Source organism: Alexandromys fortis, unplaced genomic scaffold (genome assembly GCF_014885135.2).
Source record: "Alexandromys fortis isolate MF-2015 unplaced genomic scaffold, M_Fortis_MF-2015_v1.1 scaffold_5, whole genome shotgun sequence".
Classification (NCBI taxonomy): Eukaryota; Metazoa; Chordata; class Mammalia; order Rodentia; family Cricetidae; genus Alexandromys; species Alexandromys fortis.
This window is the reverse complement of record NW_026067924.1, coordinates 2,740,259-2,761,744: the sequence shown is the minus strand read 5'-3', so window position 1 is coordinate 2,761,744 and position 21,486 is coordinate 2,740,259. Positions and strand designations below refer to the sequence as shown.

The 21,486-nt window shown below is 41.1% G+C and overlaps 1 protein-coding gene across 1 annotated transcript in view; it reads right to left on the bottom strand.

Moving 5' to 3' along the window:
• LOC126501615 (uncharacterized) overlaps positions 1–13,597 on the bottom strand; it is a 269,467-nt gene extending 255,870 nt beyond the window's left edge. The window contains exons 1-3 of the mRNA XM_050142373.1: positions 13,586–13,597; positions 6,490–6,556; positions 6,018–6,194 (exon numbers count right to left, since the gene is read on the bottom strand). Coding sequence (XP_049998330.1) covers positions 6,018–6,194; positions 6,490–6,556; positions 13,586–13,597 — 256 coding nt within the window. The remainder of the gene's footprint in view (positions 1–6,017; positions 6,195–6,489; positions 6,557–13,585) is intronic.
• Between the last annotated feature and the right edge of the window lie 7,889 nt (positions 13,598–21,486).

The following is a 21,486-nucleotide window of genomic DNA, read 5'->3' as shown; positions in this document are numbered from 1 at the left end:
TGGTGTATATACCATGCACACACGCTAATATTTTTTTGTCTCCTGCTTCTAGAGTGCTCAATTCAAGTAATGTTATTAATAAAACACTTGGAAAAACCTATGTGAGTAAATACTGCCTTTGCTTATGGGAAGGGCTCAATTAACTAGAATTAACCAGTTTTAAATTCCACAGTTCCCTTAGCCTGATCTTGCTTTTGTAGTATGCCTGAGGATCATGAAGGCCTTGTATGTCTTGTCTACTAAGATCTATTTCTACACCTGAAATAATGCCTGGAAACTAGAAAATTTTTAATAAATGTCCTTTTCCATGAATGAGCTCAAAATAAAGAGATGCTTAAAGAAATTTAGTGATATCCATAATTATAAACAAACCATTTCATAAATAATGTCCAAATAATTGTTCCTATACCATGTCCACACTATTTCTGCATGTTTATGTCAATAGGAGGATATGATCAATAAATAATCCCAGACAAATACAGAGTATACTCTTGATTAGTATATTTATTTTTTCATTTTTCTTGCTTTTGATTACTGTCCACCAATTATATCATAATTTCTTGTTCCCTTTTTTTAATGTAGATGCGTGGTTTGCCTACATGTGTTTGTACACCACCTGCATGTTATGCCTGTGGAAGCCAGAAGAGGGGATTAAATCCCCTGGGACAGTAGGTACAAACAGCTGTGAGCCACCATGTGGGTACTGGGAACTGAAGCCACTTCCTCGTGGAGAGCAGGTGGTGCTCCTGAGCCATCTTTCCAGCCCCTATCATGTGTGGTCACATGTAGTCATGATGGGCTTATAACTCCACAGAAGCCAGGAGGGCTTGGAAGAACATTTTTTTTCCTCCCCTGTGATAAATCCAGGATGTAGAATTGTGACCTAGGCAGGACCAATCCAGTGTTCTCCTCTAGAATCAGGAGAGAAAGAGCATGGTAATCACTCATCCCAGTAGGGAAGGCTTTTTCAGAACACACTGCGCTGCCTTGACAGCCACTGTTCTTCCAGCTTCCTGAGCCTGAAGGCAGGTTGGTCTCTATCCAGAGACACCATCGGAGTCAGAAAATCCTTCCCTCTAAATCGTTTCTCTTCTTCATTACCAAGGAACTCTCAGTATAACATGATCCTGCAAGGACTCTGAAAGCCCATCTGCATCCTGAGGAGATGACACCAGAAGAGATACAGCAGAGGATCTTTGGGATGCTGATGCCCTTGGTGTCTGGGAGACAGTACAGACTATGAAGGGAGTTTTCAGAATCCCAGGAGCTGCTTTTAAACAGTAAGGACAGCTCTATCGGCCTATGTTATACACCAATGTGATTTCAGTGATTTCCTTTCCTTTCTCGGCATTACAATAACCTGGGTGAAATTGAACTATTAAAAGGAAAAAAATCTCCCCATTTGCAATGACGTCACTAACCATTAGCTGAACTGCCCTGCCATCTATTTCTCCTTAGTTATTATTGTTTCTCCCTCTCTAAACTCTTTTCATGGCTCTTTCTCACACCTGCCCCATATTTCATTTTCCTGCCATCTGGAATCCAGTCATTAGCTACCTTTTTAGTGCATCCATATTATATATGCATAATGTTAAAGATGTCCTTTCTCATGTTCACTGGCTGAGGAACCTATGCCAATACCTTACCCTCTTTGAAAGTATAAGCAGCGGTGCCTTCTCTATCTCTCTCCCTTTCCAAACTCTGCTAATTCTCAACCTCCCTTACTTAGAAGTCTAGTTAACATCAGGCCCACACATCACCAGCATTGAGCAAAGAGGATGATGAGCAAGGATGCTAGGACCTAAAAAGCAGTGCACACAGGAAAGAGCAAAAGGCAGAGCCCAAGTTAACGCAAAACCAAAATGATGGGTTGAGCGTCTCTCTGGAAACTCAGTGGCACACTAATACGTTCGTTAGCTGCCTAGAAAGGAAAGGCAAATAGTAAATGAAAGAATACAAAATCAGCTAGAAGTTGGTTTGCAAAGGCCAAGCATCCATCCCCCAGGTGCAGCAAGAGCAGATAGGAAGGTCTGAGTGGTACCTTCTCTCCTGAATGTTTGCTATTCACATCTTAACAAAATGCCTAATATGAACCTAGGACATCATCTGAACAACACACTGTGACTTTCCCTGAGACGATCTCAGGAATGAAGCTTGTGACAAAGCCTTCACAATGGGATGCACCGGTGGAGAAGAAGGACATTCAAACTCCTAAAACCCAAGCAGACTATCCAGGAGCTGTTTATCCCACCTGGTTCTAAAGGGCAGGTGTTACTTTGTTATTGCTGCGACAAAACATTATGACCAGGCAACGTTTAAAAGAAAGCATTTAATTTGTGGTCCATGGTTCCAGAGGGTTAGAGCCTATGACATCATAGTGGAGAGCATAGAAATAGGCCATCAGGCATGGCTCTGGAGCAGAAGCTGATATCCTGCATCTTGAGACTGGATCATATGCCAGAGAAAGCTAACTGGGAATGGCATGGGCTTTTGAAACTTCTAAGCTGACCTGCAGTGACACACCTCTTCTAACAAGGCCACACCCCCTAATCCTTTCTAAACAGCTACTTTATGAGCCTAGAGGGGTCATTCTCATTCAAGCTACACAATAGGTGTGTACTTACTCCTTGCTCTTTTACTCTACAGGACTCAAGTCACAGTATATATGAGATCTTCTCTTATCTAAAGTTTATTGTAGAAAACCCTTCTTCTGAACTTTCTCTCCCAGACACTGTTCTTTATCTAATACTTTTATTGCCTTGAGATAGCTCATATAAATAAGTATCATTGGAATTCTGCCATCACTTAAGACTTTTTTTTCTTTAAAGTGTGTCTTTAAGAGGCAAGTGTGCTGAGATATACTTGTAAAATGATAATTTGTGCTAATTACAACAATACCATGGGGGGAATGTGTGGCTCTTCTCCTTTGTCTCAGCAAACACATCGGCAGACGGTCTAAAATGTTCTTAAAGTTGTTTAACAAGGAATGTTGTGTTCTATGCTATCTGGCAGTTTCTAAATTCACATATTTAAAATATTCTTCCTTGTTCACAGACCATAAAGCTGCACATCTCATTTGCAATTGAATTTTTAGAGGCTCTCCCAAACTGGGGGAGCGATGCACCAAATGTACTTTTTCTAACTTGGCTGTGTTCCAGGACAGACATGGTAAACCCCTCTCTATTTCACTGTCTGACTAGATTGGTGCAGATGCTAAACATTTCCGGGATTTTCCCATAAAACTCTTTTCATCTTGGGCTGTTTCCACCTGGCTCTACTTTGGGTTATCGCTTTTCTCTGTTTTCCAGAATCAGGCCAACCATTACTTATGAAAATTATTACATTCTATGTGCATTCTTATGTCTCTGAGACAGATCCTTACTCTATGGACAATACTCAGAGACTGAAAGTGGGTCTTGATAGTAATGAGATCTGCAATCATACATACATATACTGACTTTTTGCCAAAAAAAAAATCACAAAATGTCTGTTCATTTTACATTGATTGCACTATTTTGGAGATAATTCTAAGATTATTTTAAGAAGATGTTTCTAAAGCTAAATCACTTTTTCTCATTTTATTATGGTGGCTCTTAGAAATTTAAAAGTACTTCTGTGACTCTTGCTATATTGTATATTTATGTTTCTTTGGACTAATGCTTGCCAGTAATATGTACTTTTACCTGAAAATCCTCTTTTTCTGAATTGGAATTGGACAACAATTTCTTCCCAATTGAAACATTCCCCATCAAGGGAGAAAGGGGGCTAATGAGAATTGGGAGGCAACCATCTCTGAAGTCTCAGGAAGTTCCTGAAACTGATAGTATTCACAAGAGCCCTCTCTCAGGTTACAAGAATAATAAACAATTGCTGGGAAGAAGAGCTTCTCCTGCTGTGCAGAGCTCCCTGCAGGAGGATCTCCAACCTGGGAAGCTGCCTGCAAGTGGTACAGGGAGCTCCAGGGATGGAACTTTTATGAGTTGTCATCCATGTTGGGCTGGGCTTTTCAGAGATGCAGGTACCTTTGATTCATCTATGCTCCTTTAAGTAATGCTCACTCATATGCCTATAAGCAACACCAGTAAATCTGGTTCACTAAGTTGGATTTTAATGTAATTATTACTTTGATTGGCTGTTGATACGTTATCTGAGATGATGGGACGTTTGTTCATGTCTTCCAGAAAAAAATTCTCCATCTCTGTCTTGAAGTCTATCTCTGTCTCTGTCTCTTTCTCTCTTCCCTCTCCATCTCCCTCTTCCCTGATTCTCTCCCCCAGTGAGTCTGCACCACATGCTCTCACAGTGATGTACTATGCTGGCCCAAGTCTAAGGCAATAGGGACTCAGGGCTCAGGTTTCACAGGATTGAAACCTCTGACATCATGTGCCAAAATAATCCTTCCCCCTTGTTTGTAAGATCAAGACAACAGCCACATGGACCTGAGAGAAGATGCGCTCTTTTAATCCAGTGTGCATCCCCTTCTTCTTTAACAACAGAGTTCCAACTTCAGAATAAAACTCGTGCACCCACCCACCCACATGCACACACACACATACACTAATGACAATGTGTCCCAGACTCTTACTGTTATCTCTGGCCAGGTGACTAGTCTCTAGCAAGAGAGCTAAGGACAGAGCAGCCATGCCTAACTACTTCTATTCAGTCTTCGCTTTCAATGCTTGGAACAAAGAGATGTTATTGAGTGACTTTGGGACATTAAGTAAAAACAGCTTAGGGTAAACAAGGTCCTGATGACTGTTATGACTGCCTCGATTGCACAGCTGAATTTGCTGTCTGAAACCTACCTCCTGAGATTTATGAAACTAAAGGAGATGCTGTACACAAAGTGGCCAATGTAGGGCTAATTTACAGTAGGTAGTCAAGCATGGGCCTGTCGATAGCCGTTCATCTTCTCACTGGGTAAGGGACTTCCAAGGAAGTATGCACTGTACATACCAAGCAAGGAAAGTAAGAACCAGGCCGCTTCTCTTTGAGGCAAATCTGGATGATGGGATTGCAGAGTGTAGCCACCTCTAAGCTGGCAGAATTTCCCCTGAGCCTCAGGAGTAAAGCATCCCACGCTAACCTACTGGGACATGCAGGGCCTGCTCTGTACAGGTGGGAATCCTGATGAGGCTGCTAAGTGGGACCAGCAGAGAACACATCTGTGCCAGCTCGCGCTTCATTACTCCAAAACCTATTCCCTCAAAAACCTATTTGGTCATTAAATTCTGATGTCTTCCGGCTTGTTCATGGGTGGAGGATAAGAGCCAAGACAGCAAGTTTTAATGACTTCTTTCTTTGAAGGTATAGAATCATCGGAGCTTAGAAGAGATGCAGCTCCCAGGCCAGAAGGAACAGCCACAGGTATCTCCAGAGAGAAGATTTGCCTCCACAGTCAGTGGTAGAGCGAATGATGTTGCAAGCTATCCCTCAGCCAGAGAATAAAGAACCTTTTACCTACAAGCAAATTACTACAAGGGAATTCTAAATAAAAATTATTTCTTCGTTTATTTGTAAGTTCTTGCATGTGTTTCTAGACTTTGTACAGAAAAAAAATATGGTTCATCTAAAGGGCAAAATTGTTACAGTCTGAAACCCAAAATAGGGTGTCAACTGAGATGTCAACTATATTAGCCTGGTGACATCCTATAAACAAGAGTGCCATCCTTTAAACTCCTGTCTGCACCAGAGCCAAGAGTCTTAGCATTCTGGCACCTCAAGGCCACTCCACCTCATCTGCCCAAAGAAAGGTGAGTTCATGCCTCTACATCCTTCACCCACAAAGCTATGGATCACCTGCATCCAATGACAGCACAGGGCCTCAGCATACACACACACACACACGCGCGCGCGCGCACGCACGCACGCACGCATGCACACACAGCCCCACGCAGAGCCTCCTCAGAAGCTGTTCAAGCATGTCTGAACGGAATGTCAGTTTCCTGTTCAGGATGCCCAGGTCAGACGAGAGCAACTGTCACCAAGTGTGAGCATAACCAGGACTGAAGTCACACCTTTGGGTCCTGCTGAGGCTGGCAGCCTGGAGTTTTGTCGATGAGCTGCAAGGGTGTGATCCAGCATGTCATATCTAATAACTTTCTCTTTCGGAGTCTGATAGGCCAAGAGTTCTGGGCTGCTCATGCTAAAACCTGGATTCCCGGCACCTTCTGTAGCTTCTGTGTGTTCTTCAGCTAGAACAAAGCAAAGGGGTCAGAAGATCACACAACAGGCGGACAGATTCCAGTGCTAAGCAGAAAATTCCTCCCAGTAACTCTCATGCAGAAAGACTCAAGTGTATCGTCCTCAAATGTCACCAAAACAGAATTAGGTTAAAATTAACTCTTAAAAAAAAGAATAAATGATTAAAATAATTACAAATTGCACCCTGACAAGCTAGAGCAAAATTTCGCCCACAGCCATTTGTCTGTAATTAGTTAATTAATCCTTACACAAATTATGAGCAATAACTCATCAAGCAAGGCTCACCCATCAGAAATTCAGCCGACGTGGATTTCTTCTGCTTAGTTGGCTTCACAGCCTTCTGCTGAAACTTCTGGAGGGAAAATGTTAAATGAATAAATTAGCTAAAGAATGAAGATCATCATTTATGATCCACAACTAACACAGGATTTTAAATATGGGCTGGCGGTTGGCATTGAAATGTCATTTAAGTTGCATCTCTCCTAAAGGGGTCAAACACTAATTGAACATCAGAAGTGGAAGAATTAAATAAAATAGGATAAGAAAAGTTAATACAAATGCCAAATGAAGGTCACATTAAAATACTTTGTTTTTATCATTTTTAATTAATACAAAGCGCCCTCAACAAATTAAGAATACTAGAAAAGTTGCACAATTCAATTTGCATTCGTTCAGACTGTTCTAAGATACACGCTCATTTTGGCGGAATGAAATGACTGTATAGAAAATCTGCGTATGGACTGGGGAGATGGCTCAGGAGATAGAGTGCTTGCCCGGCACATGAGGACCCGTGTTCAGATCCCTAGATGAATACATAAAGCCAAATGTGGAGCTCCATGTCTTTAAGTGCTCCTACAGTAGGATGGGAGACATAGAAAAAAATCCCTGAAGGGCCTGGGCCAGCTACCCTGGCATATACTGTGACGAGAAATAAGAGACCCTATCTCAAGGTGAGAGGTGAGGACCTATGCCTCTGGTGTCTACACAAATACTTTGTATACATGTACCCACACAGGCATACATGAACCAGAATACATCTCTCGCTCGCTCGCTCTCCCTCTCCCCCTCTCTATCTCTCTCTGTCTCTCTCTGTCTCTGTCTCTCCCTCTCTCTCTCTCTCACATACACACACACACCACACACACACACATACACACACATACATACACACACATACACACACACACCACACACACACACCACACACACATACACACACACACACACACATACGACACATTACATGTGCTGCCTGTTCGCTCTTGGTTGCATCCACACTTGTTTTGAACTACTATAATACAGTATGTGAAGTAATTATTTACATATAATCAGGAATGTATATAATCCAACCTTGATAAATTTCATTATCAGTCAAGACAGTGCAGAATTGCAACATAACAAGAGAGTCATGCTCGATGGGATGTCTCAAAGATTTCATGAAGTGCCGCAACCGGGAAAACTAGAATTCATTATGTCTGAAAAGCCCATTAATATTAGTGTGGATAATAAATGGTCAAAATGGAAATGTATAGCCAGAAATACAACTAGAGCTTCTACTTTTTTAGAAGTTCTGAATAATCCTGGGTAACTGTCAAATTAAGTTTTAAAAGAAGTGTTCTAGAAATACTCAAACTCAGACAAATGATAAAATTGGAGTTAATAAGGAGTGGGCATAAAAGATGAAGTCTGCAGGAACCAGCAAAGGAAGGAAAGGGTGCTCCACCTCAGACATCATATCATGAAGGAAAGGGTGCTCCATCTCAGACATCATATCACGATGGAAAGAATGCTCCATCTTAGACATCGTATCATGAAGCAAAAGATGCTGCATCTCGGACAGACTGTGACAATGCTTCTGAGGGCTATATTCAGAACTGTGACGAGTTATGTGGATGTCTAATGATCCAATTTTTAGTTAAAATTTTTACATTAAGTCTGACTTCTTTCAAAAGTATTTCTATCAGTCTTATAGCATCACAAAGCAATTAAATTATCAAATAGTTAACAGAAAAACATCAAAAAGGTTTTAAATTAATATGCCCTAAGTCAACTAAAATCCAAGGCCTTGTTTTCTAAGAATCTATTTTTTCAAACAAATATTTAGTGTAGGAATGTGTTATAGTTATTTCATATACTAGAAACCAAACTAAAGGGGAAAATAAATTCACTCAAAAGATATTTGGGTGGGGCAGTGGTGGCACATACCTTTAATTACAGCTCTCAGAAGGCAGAGGCAGAGGCAGAGGCAGGTGGATCTCTGAGTTCAAGGCCCAGCCTGGTCTACAAGAGCTGGTTCAAGAATAGCCAGAACTATTGCACAGAGAAACCCTGTCTTGAAAAAAAAATCAAAAACAAAACAAAAAAAAATATTTGGAAGTAGGTCCTGTGGACACAGTCTTACAATCCCAGCACTTAGGAGCAAGCCATTTGGAGACAGGTTTTGCAGTGTATACCTGAAATCTCAGCACTCAGGAGGTTAAGACATGGGGGTGTCAAGTTTGAGACCAAACTGATCTAGTTAGCTAGTTCCATACAAGCTTGGGACACCTTGTGATTCCCAGTGTCAAACATCTTCAGAAGCCATTAACAGCGCCATCAGTGGAAATTTAAAGAAAGTGCAGGATAAGGGTTACTTAAAGTTCAGTAATTTTTCTTTTTTTTTCTTTTTTTTTAATGTTTGCTTTTTCTCTCAGTTTAAGAATTTTGAATTTCTCAGGGCTAGAAAGATGGCTCTGTAGTTAAGAACACAGTCTGCTCTTCCAAAGAACCCAAGTTCAGCGCCTCACATCCTTGTCAGATGGCTTATAACCTCCTGGCACTTCTGTTCCAGGGAATCCTATGCTCTAGACAACTTGGGCACCCACCACCCACCCACACATATACACATGATTAAAAATAAAGAGTAAATCTTGTGAAAACAATTCTGAATTCCCAGTGTTTCATATTTCCATCTATAGAGTATACTCTGCATTAAGCACTATGGCTCTGTTTAGAAGAAAAATAGCATCCAGGGATGGAATCTGGTATGGACCCTAAAAATTGCTTAGGTGGATAACTGTAGCTGTGCACCAGTTAACCCAGGCTGGGACGGGCAAGTTTGCTCAGCAGGAAAAGGCACCGGCCGTGCAAGCCTGGTGACTTGAGGATGATCCCAGAAACACACATAAAGGGGAAAAAAGAGAACTGACTCCACAAAATTGCTCTGTCACACACACACACACACACACAATATAACAATAATACAAAAATAACACATATAGATTACAATATAAATAAGCTACACAATTGACATAGTTTCTGATTTAATTTTAAAGTGTTAGACCAAATTCATTAAAAACTAGGTAAACTCCTGGAAGCATGTAGTTCACAACGCATCCTGACATTTCGTTAGGAACAAGGCTGAAGTGTGATTTTTTTTTTCACAGCCTTCACCCGAGATAGCAGTAGGTACTAGATTTCCTGACATGGTTCAGTAAATTTGGCACTTCAGTCCTTTCCAATTGAGTTAAACGTGCTTTTAGATAGATGGATGTGGCCCTATGGATAGACCTCATTTCCGTCCTAAGAACTTCAAATGAAATTACACACTTGCTTGCTAACGTTAGAACGGGCTCAAAGAGAGTCTGTCAAGTTCACGTGTTTTAAAGGGACTTGTGTCTGGTTGTACACCCTCCCCCAGACGGGTCCCCCGAGAGGGTTACCGAGTGACATTTTGTATTCCTTGACCTCTTAGCTGCTAACACATGTTCAAGAGGAAATGAGGAGTGACTTCCGACTTCTCCCCACCAATTTCCTCACTTTTCTCTTCTTTACACATGGGCACCTTTAAGCGGTGTAAATTGCGCTTGTCTCCACCCAGTGCTCATTCAGACCTCTCTCCTGGTGAGATTTTTATCTCTTCCCTGCATAGAATATGATCCTTCTCTGGTCTTCACACCATCATCCCATTCATGACCACTAAGGAAACGCTATTGCTTGCAATAAATTCATGTAAACTTGTTACGTAATCCCTAATGTGTTTCGGAGCTCAAATAAAGGAGTAAAATATAATTACATTTTACCATCTTTCTGCTTCTCCCTGATGTCAATTACGCTTTGAAGACTTTGCTTTGAAGCAAAGTCATCTAGATAGCTGAGCTATATCTCCAACAGCTATGTCCCAGGCTTGGTTCCCTCTTCTGAATTTCTATTTAATTGATACCTAAATGCAAAGTTACTTTCTACATCTACAAAATGCCTTTACTTTCTACATCTAGCACTTTAATGCCTTTTATTGGGCTGTGAAAAGATAACATGAGATCAGTCCTCTTAAATGTTTAGGGGGACATACAGTGGTGTTCCATGCAATGATGGTGTTGCGTAGTGTAGGATAAACCATATGCACATCATCATACAGATCTCCAGAATCCACTCAACCTTGTAACACATTTGTGTCATGTACATTCTTAAGTGCAAATGAACCGATTTCTCTTTCATTTTAACGCTGAGTACTGTACATACCATGGAAGAAAACTGTGATTTTTCGATCTGTACAAAGTAAGAAAAAACACCTGAAATTGTGGAAAAGGGACAGTGTTTGAGAGAGGGACAGTTTCCCATGAGCCTTTCCTTTTCACTACAAAGGACCAAATATGTTTTGATGCCCGCACTCTCAACTGGAAAGGAAATCGCTGATGGAGTAAGCCAACGTGAGCAACAGCACATTCGTTTATAACCAGTGACAGCCCAGATCCGTAAGTCTGCAAAAGAATGTGATTGTTGTCGGAAGGAATCGGATCCCCAGAGCTGCTGTTCAGCTCTGCTTGTATTCAGCTGTGCCTGTGGACTGCAGGGAGGTCCTTTGAAGGCTGGTGGGCACAGACCAGCCAGAGAGAGAATGCTGCATACTGTACGGATCATCGCTCGGTTCAGGGCAGTCACATCGCATCTGCGATCAGCCATCGTGCTCTATGAAACCGTCAGTCCTCATTTGCGTCTGGCTGTTTTCTGTCCAGCGGTAAACAAGGCCAGCTCAAGTTGCCTCCCTACCCTTATCCACAAAGGCAGATCCCACAGTCAGATGGAGTCGGAGACCTCAGAGCTTGACTTGCCTCTTGCGGACAACTCTTCTAGGGCACACAGGGTAGTCACAAAGGGAAGCCACCTCTGGATGACAGGGTCCTCGGTTCCTTTTCAAAATCGCACGCCTTTGATTCCTACAGAAGCTGGCGTGGCACGTCTCTTCCATGAAATGAAATTGGGTTTTTTTCCTAGTAGAACAATTGGTTTTTTCCAACAGACAAGCTCAGCAGATTCCAAGCTCAGCAGATTCATCTGGTTGGGAGTGGGGGGTGGAGAGGAGGGTGATCATTCCCTTGTTTCACTGCTCCAGGGCTTCGCATGAATCGGGCAAAAAAAGGCATGGATAGAGGCACTATCAATCTGGTCCAACTCCAGGAAGCTAACCAAGCTGAATTGCTCCAGGGCAAGGAGGAGGACTGCAGAGAGGAGCAGGTACATTGGTTTCTGGTCTCACTCACCTTGGCCTTTTACAACACATCAGAGCCAGAGCATAGTTAGGCAGGACCTTCCCTCGGTAAATAAAGGGGGGGGGGGCACACTGAAAGGCCCTTCTCTGGCAAGTGGCACGGAGGTGCGATTTAACAGGGTAACTGCATTGAATCCCCCTAGCCAGCTGGCCTGTCCCTGTTTAGACTGTCCTCCATGAACCCGGTTTTGTCCTCCCCGTCTATTACTTTGTCAAGTTAAAGACAAACAGCCACAGTGAAAAGCTTGCAATTTGCACCTGTCTGCTCCGAGCAGTCTGTGTCAGATCACAAGGGGAACAACGCACTTGCTGCTAATGAGAATAACACGGGGGAGGGGCTACAGGATGTGGGGGAGGGGCGCTTACGGTTTGGATCCCTTTGTAGGGGGCTTCTCTATTTTCTTTTATCAAAGCCCCTTATTTAAGTTAATATAAGTGTTTTAAAGTGACGTTATGCATTTTTAAAGGACATGCTTAAATGTCATATAACTTAGAACTGAACCAAGGCATAGCCTGTGTTGCCTCAGATGAGAAAAAAATTCTAATGCTGAATTATTTCCAAGTTATCAGTCTTTTTAAAGACTTACAGAGATACTTAGGAAATTAGCAAGGAAATAACACAAATTTAAATTTTAAAACTTGTTTCAGGAGCAGAATTAATTTTGGAAATACTGTCAAATGTCTAAATGTAAACCCTGGGTACTCCACTTAAGGTGCCGTTGGAAATGTGGTTTACTGACACCAAAGCAAAATGCAAGTATTTGACTACAGACTTTGGTCTAGGTAGAGGTCAATGTATTTATCCATCTCACTATAAAGTCTGAGGAATATGAATTCTCCACCTTTGCAGAAAATGTCAGCAAGTAGCATTCTCGCTTCTCAAAGTTCTGTTCCCCTTTCAGTCTGATTTTTTTTTCAAGAGCTGTATCTATAAATTATCACCTGTTTTGGAAGAGTTTAAATTATGTTCACTAAGAAAAAAAATAACTTGTGAGCATAGCTTATCAACACTTCTCCAAACTTTATCTGTTCAGAAGCGCCATCATCTTTGGCATTAGAATTCTTTGGCACATTCCTGAAGGGGGTCCTAAAATCTAGGAAACTACAAACAAAGCATAGGAGACCCCTCGAAAGACCCACGCTTCCTGTGGATTCGCCGAGGCCCCTCATTGCACTTCCTGATGAAATAATAACGGATATGACAGAGGGTTAAATGAAGCTGAGGTGGTAGCAAATGCGTGTCACCAGGAAGGGGCGTAATTGAATAGAGTCCTTGGCTGGCATCTCGCCTGACGGATGACGTTCCAGCTCGCTAGGCGATGACCCTTCCGTGCAACTTTAGGAGCTGCGCCAGCCATGGCTGAGCCTGCTTAGGTCAAAGGGCTGAGCCATGTGTAATTCAGAGCAGAAGAGGTCCCACGTTCACTCCACAGAAACAATTACACTACTTATTTCCCTCCAGCCCCGGCCCAAAACTCTCCAGCCTCCCAGCTTCGGTGCAGTCAATCTAATTCTGCCCCTGGGCGATAAGCCACATGAAAATATGTGGCGCTGTGTTTATAAATCTAATCAAAAATAGAAACACTGGACAGGCGCAGTGAGGTCCTCGTATGGATCATGGGAATCCTGAAATTCTGAAGGCGCTTTTGTTTAACTTCTATAGAGTCTTTGCGACCATGCTCTTTGGCCCTCTCGTTAATCACCCCCTTTACTCACGAGTGCTACAAAGGACGCCGGAGTTCTGCGCGGTCCCGTACTTTCCGTGCATGGATATTATGAAAAAAAAATTGAGCTAAAAAGGCTGCTTTTAAAGGAAACTATCAAAAGGGGGACTACTGTTAACATCAATCTCACCTCTCTATCCATGCTGTCTGCTCTCTGCCGCTGGCGATGTGCAGATTTAAATCGAGTTCCTGGAAAAAAGAAAAATAATATGCCAGAATAAATTGGTCTGATCAGAAGAATCATGAAGAAATTCGGGGTTGCAGGGCTCTGATACCACTTAATAGTCCGAGAATTCCAAGTATGTAGCCAACCGGGTCTAATCTGGTGTCCTATTGAAGGTGTTTCCTTCTTTATCAGACTCCTAAAGAAAACCTTGGCCCTGTGAATATTCAGAAAACATTTAACAATCTCTAAGAAAAAGATCCAGACCTAATTCAGAGGACCGCAGTTTCATATCTCTGGTCCAAAAGGTGAAAACTTTACAAACTTCACTAAACATCCAGAGTCAGCTTGCTGGGTATACCTGAGGGTGCTGGATTGTTTATCTTAAAAAAAAAAAAAAAAAAAAAAAAAAAAAAAAAAAAAAGAAAGATCCAGTTTTGCAACTGCCAGTAGAAAGATAAAATCTGATAAAGTCAAGAATAAACACGTGTACTTTGAGCCAGGCAGATTAAATTGTGCAAATGTCCAGCAAAGAGACAGAATAATAATTTTTTTTATGAGGGGAATTTTTTTTAACACTCTTAAACCTCTTTGGAGTCATGCAACAGTTAGCAACTTCAAGCTCCTCTGTTTGATGTTATTTCACTTGACAAAGTATTGCACTATAACGGTCTGGAGCACAAACAATTATAATAATGGGAAAATTTAAAAATGAATAATGGCCTAAGCATTTACTAAATTATGAACTTTAGCAAAGACATCTTTTAACCTTAGAATTTGCCCTCTGAAATGACCATCGCTATCTACACTGAAACAGAGTAAACAATCTATGATTGGTGGTAATAACATGTCTTCCTCAGAGCTGTTGTTTATAGGTTCAAAATCACGTCCCAGAGTGTGTGAGAGCTCTTAATATTTATCTCTGTTGACGAAACCGAAGGACCTTCATCAGCATCAGTCTATAGCCCACGCTAAGACTGTGACTTTTTATGTAGTTAACCTAGAAAGTTAAGAGATTATACTAAATGATCTTTTCCTAAAATAAGTGAGATGTATTTAAATAAATTAAATAAAAAAAAACATCAAACTAGAGAAAATTTAGAAATTTTGCAGAAGCTGATTTGTCATACCCCCCCCCCCCCGCGTAACTGAGGAGTAATTCACTGGCACAAATTTTTGCAGAAATACTGTGAAATTTAAATCAATGTTTTCTTTTTATTTCTTCGAATTTGGTCTTAATAGCTAATGCTTATTCTTTGAAATGTTTTTAACTTGCAAAGCTGCAGAATTCATTGTCTTCATAAACGCGCTTTGCAGACGTGTAATTGGAAGTGGGCCTGCCCAAAGACCTCTTTATGTCACCTCTGTTAATGGCAATAGGATGCTCAGAAACCATTGACTAAAGCAGGTCACCTTCCTTTTCCTGTAGGTCACATTCCTCACCTTCCTACACAAACAGCCAAGTGATCGCGTCAACATGGTAGAAATAAAATTGTTTAATAGGATCACTCATTACCTCGTATCAAATTTATAGCTGAATCTGAAACGCGTCTTGATAGAGACAAGCATCATATCATTTACAGCAGCAATCATTAAAGGAAGAGAAAACACCCTTTCCCTCTCATGAGCAATGGGTGTGGCCCCAAGCTTCTCCCTCCTGGGGGATTTCAGGAAGCTTGGGTCAGGTCATTTGCAAGGAAGCATCTCAGTTCCCAAATTTCTATGAAGTAGGATTTGGGGAATGTAGTCAGACCCCCTCACAATTCAGGGGCAAACATCGCCTTAGGACTGATGAAGAGCAAACAGTCCTCCCTGACTCTAAGGGGAAAGAGTAAGTGCACAGCTTGACTTGGGGACATAAAAAGATGTTGACCAGAGAGCAGCCCCGATGGAAATCGTGGTTCCGGAAAGTGTGTCCCTAATGCAGTTTCTGGAGCTTGGTCAGAGGCCCTTCTAAATAGAGAAAGGACAACAGTCACTGACTGAACGTTGGGAAAGGGCCTTCAGCTGCTAAGAGTTCTGGAAAATCAAATAACTGAACAGAGAGCCTGAGTTCTAGAAGGAAAAAGAAGGACGGTGAAGAGGAAGGACTCAGCGTCCTCTGAAAGGGGATGCACTCAACTTTGAAAAACATTGGAGATGGGGTGGAGAGCTTGCATAGTCAGCAAAGGGGAAAGAGAAGGGGCATGAGTGAAGAGAGGATGCTGGGAATGAGTGACAGATTGATAGGACAGTGGGTAGGACTTGTCAGTCAGTGAGTCACTGGTAATACACAGTTACCATCCCTTCCACAAAGACTAGCTGCTGAATCACCACCTAAATATGGAGCCACTCCGAAAACGGTTGCATTTGCTAATTCATCTAGAAAATCGACTTTATCCAAACTACCTCTGCTTTGCAAAACGTAAGAAACTACAATTTACAGGACAAAAACCACCCTTAGTTTGACCACTTTGGGGAAACCCTCCCCTCAATAACTAACAAGCCCGTTACATAATGCATACTGTTGTTGAAGATTCAAAGCGGTGTGTGTGTTGGAAATCATGTTTCTCTCATAGGTGGTTGCAAACCTGACTAGCAGATTTGTGGCAGTGGCCCTGACAGGCAAGTCGCCTGTGCACTGCACCCTATGAAGTCTGGGTTGAATAATCACAGCTGATTCGGAGAGTCACTTTCTTGTTGGTTTGAAAAGTGAGTGTCCAAATGACTTTCGCTGGAATTTTAACTTGCACTACCAATCAAGCCTTGGCGTTTCCAGAGCTCGGCTGGCTGGCTCGCTGCTCTCACAGGGGGATGAGCATAGCTGTAGCTGTCACTCCACTGCCTTTCTCTTCTCAAGCAGACCAGCAAGGACAAAGATGGAGTTAGACAGAGGTCACACACCAGGTGCTGCCTGCAAACCTGTTTTCTTTAACGCTGCATAGAAGTTTTGTTTGTTTGTTTGTCTTTTTAAAATATTGAGTCCTTGTTTTAAAAATGAGAAGATTGCAGCTAAAATCCCAGTTTCTGGATCCTCTGGCAATATGCAAAGATTGCCGATATGGAGTCAGCATTTGTGGCTGGCAGTGATGGGGGTGGGCATAGTATATGAGCAATATATTCCAGGCTGACCGTCCCTTCCATCCCTGTTGCTGACCACACACTGAAGCACCTTACCTTTAGTGTTGTGCTCACTGCTATATCCTGAGAGCTTAGGGCAGAGACAAGAAAGTACTGGGAGCTTAATACATAGTTAATATAAATGAAATGTTCTGTGGGTGGATAGGTCCCTTCAAAGAGTGGCTTTAAGACCATAGCATACGCACCAAGCTATCATAAGACATATACCATTTACATAGAGGCAGGGAAGATAAATTCTCTAGATCCCTAGGCAGAGAGAGTGCTCACAAATTATTTAACTCTGTATCTGGCACTAAAAGTAGACCACGAGTCAGGCAAAACCCAGCACATTCTGCACATTTATCTTCTTTTCTGGACCCCATGGGCATCAGATATGAAATTTCTGGTGAAGGATGAGACTAGGCCTAGTGCACATGATAATGTACTTCTCACGTTCATTCTGCCCAGGAGTTTTCTGACACCTAAATAAATATTAAGGAGTAAGTGAAAAGAGCCATATAGAACATACCTTGGAAGGGCATGAAGACATGATCACCCTCCACAGAACTGGTAAGCAGTAGAAGTCAGCAGTAGAACAGGTGCATCTGAGAGGCCCTGGGTTCAGGTCTCAGCATCACCAAAAAAGATCAAAGGAGGGGAGAGAGGGAGGGAAGGAAGGAAGGAAGGAAGGAAGGAAGGAAGGAAGGAAGGAAGGAAGGAAGGAAGGATAGCAAGAGTGAGTGAGTGAGTGAGTGTCTGAGCTCAGCTGGTAAAAGCACTTGCCACGCGAGTCGGATGACCTAAGTCTGATGGCTAGAACACATAGTAAAAGGAAAAAACCCACCTTCAAAGGCTGTTTTCTGACCTCCACATGTACATTGTGGAACACAGATGCTACACCTATACACACACACACACACACACACACACACACACACACACACCATCACCACCTTCATCATCATTATCATCAATGTAATTTGCCTTTTTAATTTTAAAAATAAATTGATATTTTAACGTCAGTTGCCACACATCACAGGGAAGTCAAGTTCAACAGGTGCAACAATTTATTAAAATTAAAACAAGCCAGACAATAACAGACACACGGAATAAATAGCCTTCAAGGAAAACACTCGGAATAAAATCCTATTTATTATGGTGTGTTGGCTAAGATGTCCCATTTGCAGCAAACATTTACAAGACAAAGACAGAAAAATAAGTGTGACCTATATTCTGGAGAGTAAACTGTCAATAGCAATTATCCCTGAGCCACGCCGGTAAAGTTTTCTTTACCAAAATCACCAGCTTGTCGATTATAATCATGGACAATGGAGGAAACCAGACTTGAAAATTAAAAAGAAAATATAAGAAGAGAATTTAAAGTGTAATTATAAAAAAAAAGCATACCTTTGAAACTAAGAGTCCTAACCCACCCCACCTCACCCTGAAAAGAAAAGATGCTTTTTAAAGACTGTATAGGAAAAAAAATAACCCATAAGAGGAAAAGTATTTGAATTTTAGGAGAAAATTTGTATGACCTTGATAGTCTTTCATGATCAGATATATCACCAAAATAACCATCTAAAGAAAATGAGATGATAATGAGTTGATTATTCAAATTTAGAAAGTTTCATCCTTAAAAGATATTCATATCATACTAATTTTCTATTGCAACACATCATCAGAAAACCAATAGCCTAAAACACCCATTAACCAGCTCACAGTTCCATAGTTCAACATTGATGTGCCATGGCTGACCCTCAACTCAAACGAAACTCAAGATGGCTGCACTGTCCTCTGGCGCATGGGACTCTTTCTATGTTCTTCAGTAAGCATCTGCAAGAGCTAGCATGACAAGACTTGTCTTACCTGGACAGTCTGCCTCTCAAGGCAAGGGGATATGGGGTTTTAATTTCCCTAATACTCCTTGCCAGCAGTACCTAGATTTTATGGAATATCTAGAGGGCAGAAACTTTGGGGAATTGGAGCTTGAGGGTTATTTAAAAGTTCTGCCCACTGAAACACATGAAGAAGGGAAAAAGCAAATGACAGATTGGGAGGAAGTGTTTTCAAGTTGTACATCTATTAGGTCTTCCCCAAAATTTGGGAACAATGTGTGTAATTGAAAAGTAACTCGACACTGTATGTAGTGGTGCACACTTTTAATCCCAGCACTTGGGAGACAGAGGCAGGTAATCTCTGTGAGTTTGAGGATAGTCTTGTCATCTACATAGTGAGCTGCAGGACACCAGAGCTCATGGCAAGTTCATCTCTCCAAAAACAAAAGCAAAAATAAAAATAAAACAAAGCAAAATAAAAAAGAATAACTTGACAAGCAATCCAGGAACAAAATGAATAAAAATCATTTGTATTATTCAGCTTTTTCATTCTCAATTAATATCTGACATAAACAAAAGGAAGGAAGAAAGCTTCATTTGGTTTGTGGTTTCAGAGATTCCAGTTTTAGACTGTGAAGATTCAATGCCACTTAAACTTCTTTTATGGTCAGAACTGTGGAAAAGTACATGCATCTCATTAGAAAGGAAATCAAAGAGTAAAGAAGAAGTACCAGCTAAGACTTCAAGAATATGCACAGTAAACTACCCTCTCCAATGGGAACAGCCCTCCCAAAGTCTTTATTACCTTCCAAAAGTATACCAGCAAGTAAAGACCAAAGGTCCCACGCCTGAGACAGTGGAGGATTTTTCCTATTTTAACCATAAGAACAATTTATAAAGGAAAATATATAAATATATAAATGGCTAATGGGTTCATGAGATGATGCTCACAGCAGTGATCAACCCTTCCATACATCTCAAACAAAAGCTAAATCTTTGTGTCCGCAAAAATCCATACATGAATGTTTACAGCAGAATTTTATTGCTAGAAAGTATAAACAGTCCAAATGACCCCCCCCCAACCAACAAACAGATCAATGCACAGCTATGGGATAAATAAATCTAAATCATGTTTGCTAAGAAGAGAATATAGATTCAAATCCCACATAGTGTATAATTCTATGTTTGCCAAATAAGAATATAGACTCAAATTCACATAGTGTAGTTCTGTTTGTGTGACAGTTTGAAAAACACAAAACTATAGGCAAGAGTTTCTGAGGCTAAGATGGAGAGAGGAGTTGGCTGCACAGGAATGCAGGAGATGTGGTAGGGGGAGTAACTGAGTTTTCCATGTCTTGCTTGTAGCTGTGGCTATATAAGTGCAAGATATTTGTCAGAACTGTGTTAATAATGTGGCATATTAAAAAACTCTCTTAATAAAACAAACCCAAAAAGAGGGTAGCAGAATATACATGTCCTGAAAGCAGAGTGAGGAGAGTATTTACAGGAAGGAGTGAACCAGCAGGAGCGGAAGGGAGGACATGGAAAGGGCATGTGAACAAAATGTATATGGATAATTAAATGAAAATGACCCACTGAAGCTTGCTTCTCTATATGCTAACCAGAAATAGTAATTAAAAATTAAAACACATAAACTGATGTCTACAAAGTGATTGTTCATTGTGGTGGTTTGAATAAGAATGGCCCCATAAGTTTGAATATTTGAAGACTCGCTCATCAGGAAGTAGAACTACAGGAGAAGGATCAGGAGGTGTCGTCTTATCAGGTAGCTATGGCCTTGTTGGAGGAAGTGTGTCACTGGGAGTGGGCTAGGTTTCAAAAATTCAAGCCGGGCCCAAAGGCTCTCTCTTCCTGCTGCCTGCAGAACCTCAGCCGCTTCTCCAATCACCATGTCTGCCTGTATGTCGTCATGCTCCCCACCATGATGATAACAGACTAACTTTCTGAATCTGTAAGTCAACCCAATTAAATGCTTTCTCTTGGTCACAGTGTCTCTTCAGGACAATAAGACACTGACTAAGACACTCATAAAAAATAAACTCTAATTTCTCCAGTCTCCATCAGATAAATTAATATAGCAACCAATAAAATAGAACAAGAGTTAATTCATATCTATTCTCGAAAATTTATCCACCCCAGCTGTAACTGATAAAGGAGAATGTATTTAATCTCTTTCAGTTTTTGTGTCATGTGTTGGTTAGGTCCATTATTGTAATTAATGCATATAGATATATATAATTGATATCATATTCATATATTACATTAAAATAATAAAAATGAATAAAATTAGAATATCTTATGTTTTAAATTATATCATACACTGTTTTCTTTTTTGTGACTGTGTGTATAGGTGCACTTGTGTGTTGTGTAATATGGCCACACATAAGACACAGTATGCCATTGGAGGTCATCAGAAGACAGCCAGCCTTGGGCTGTGTCCTTACCTTCTACCTTGCATGAGATAACATCTCTTTGTTGTTGGTAACTGTATAAGCCAGCCTAGCCTGTCTACAACCTGGCAGGTTTATAATTTACTGCTGGATTTATGTGATTTCTGGAAATCTGAACTCAAGTCCTCTGGTGTGTGTGACAAATGGTTATTTTGAGTCATCTCTCTCAAGCCCTATACCATTTTTTATAATTTTGCCACTCACACGTCACAAGTTCAAAGAGTTCCCCAAAAGAGGAGGTACATACCCTGGTACCTATAAATGAGACTTTTTTTTTTTTTTTTGGAAAACCTTCACAAATGCTGAAACCAAAAAAAAAAGGTTGTTAAGGTGTGTCTAATTGAATATTTTTCTTCTTTATAGAAAACAGAAACTTGAAGACAGAGACAGACATGCACACTGCAAAAATGTCAGTGTATAAGAACGGTTGGCTGAGGACATGCTCCTGTAGGCCAACAAT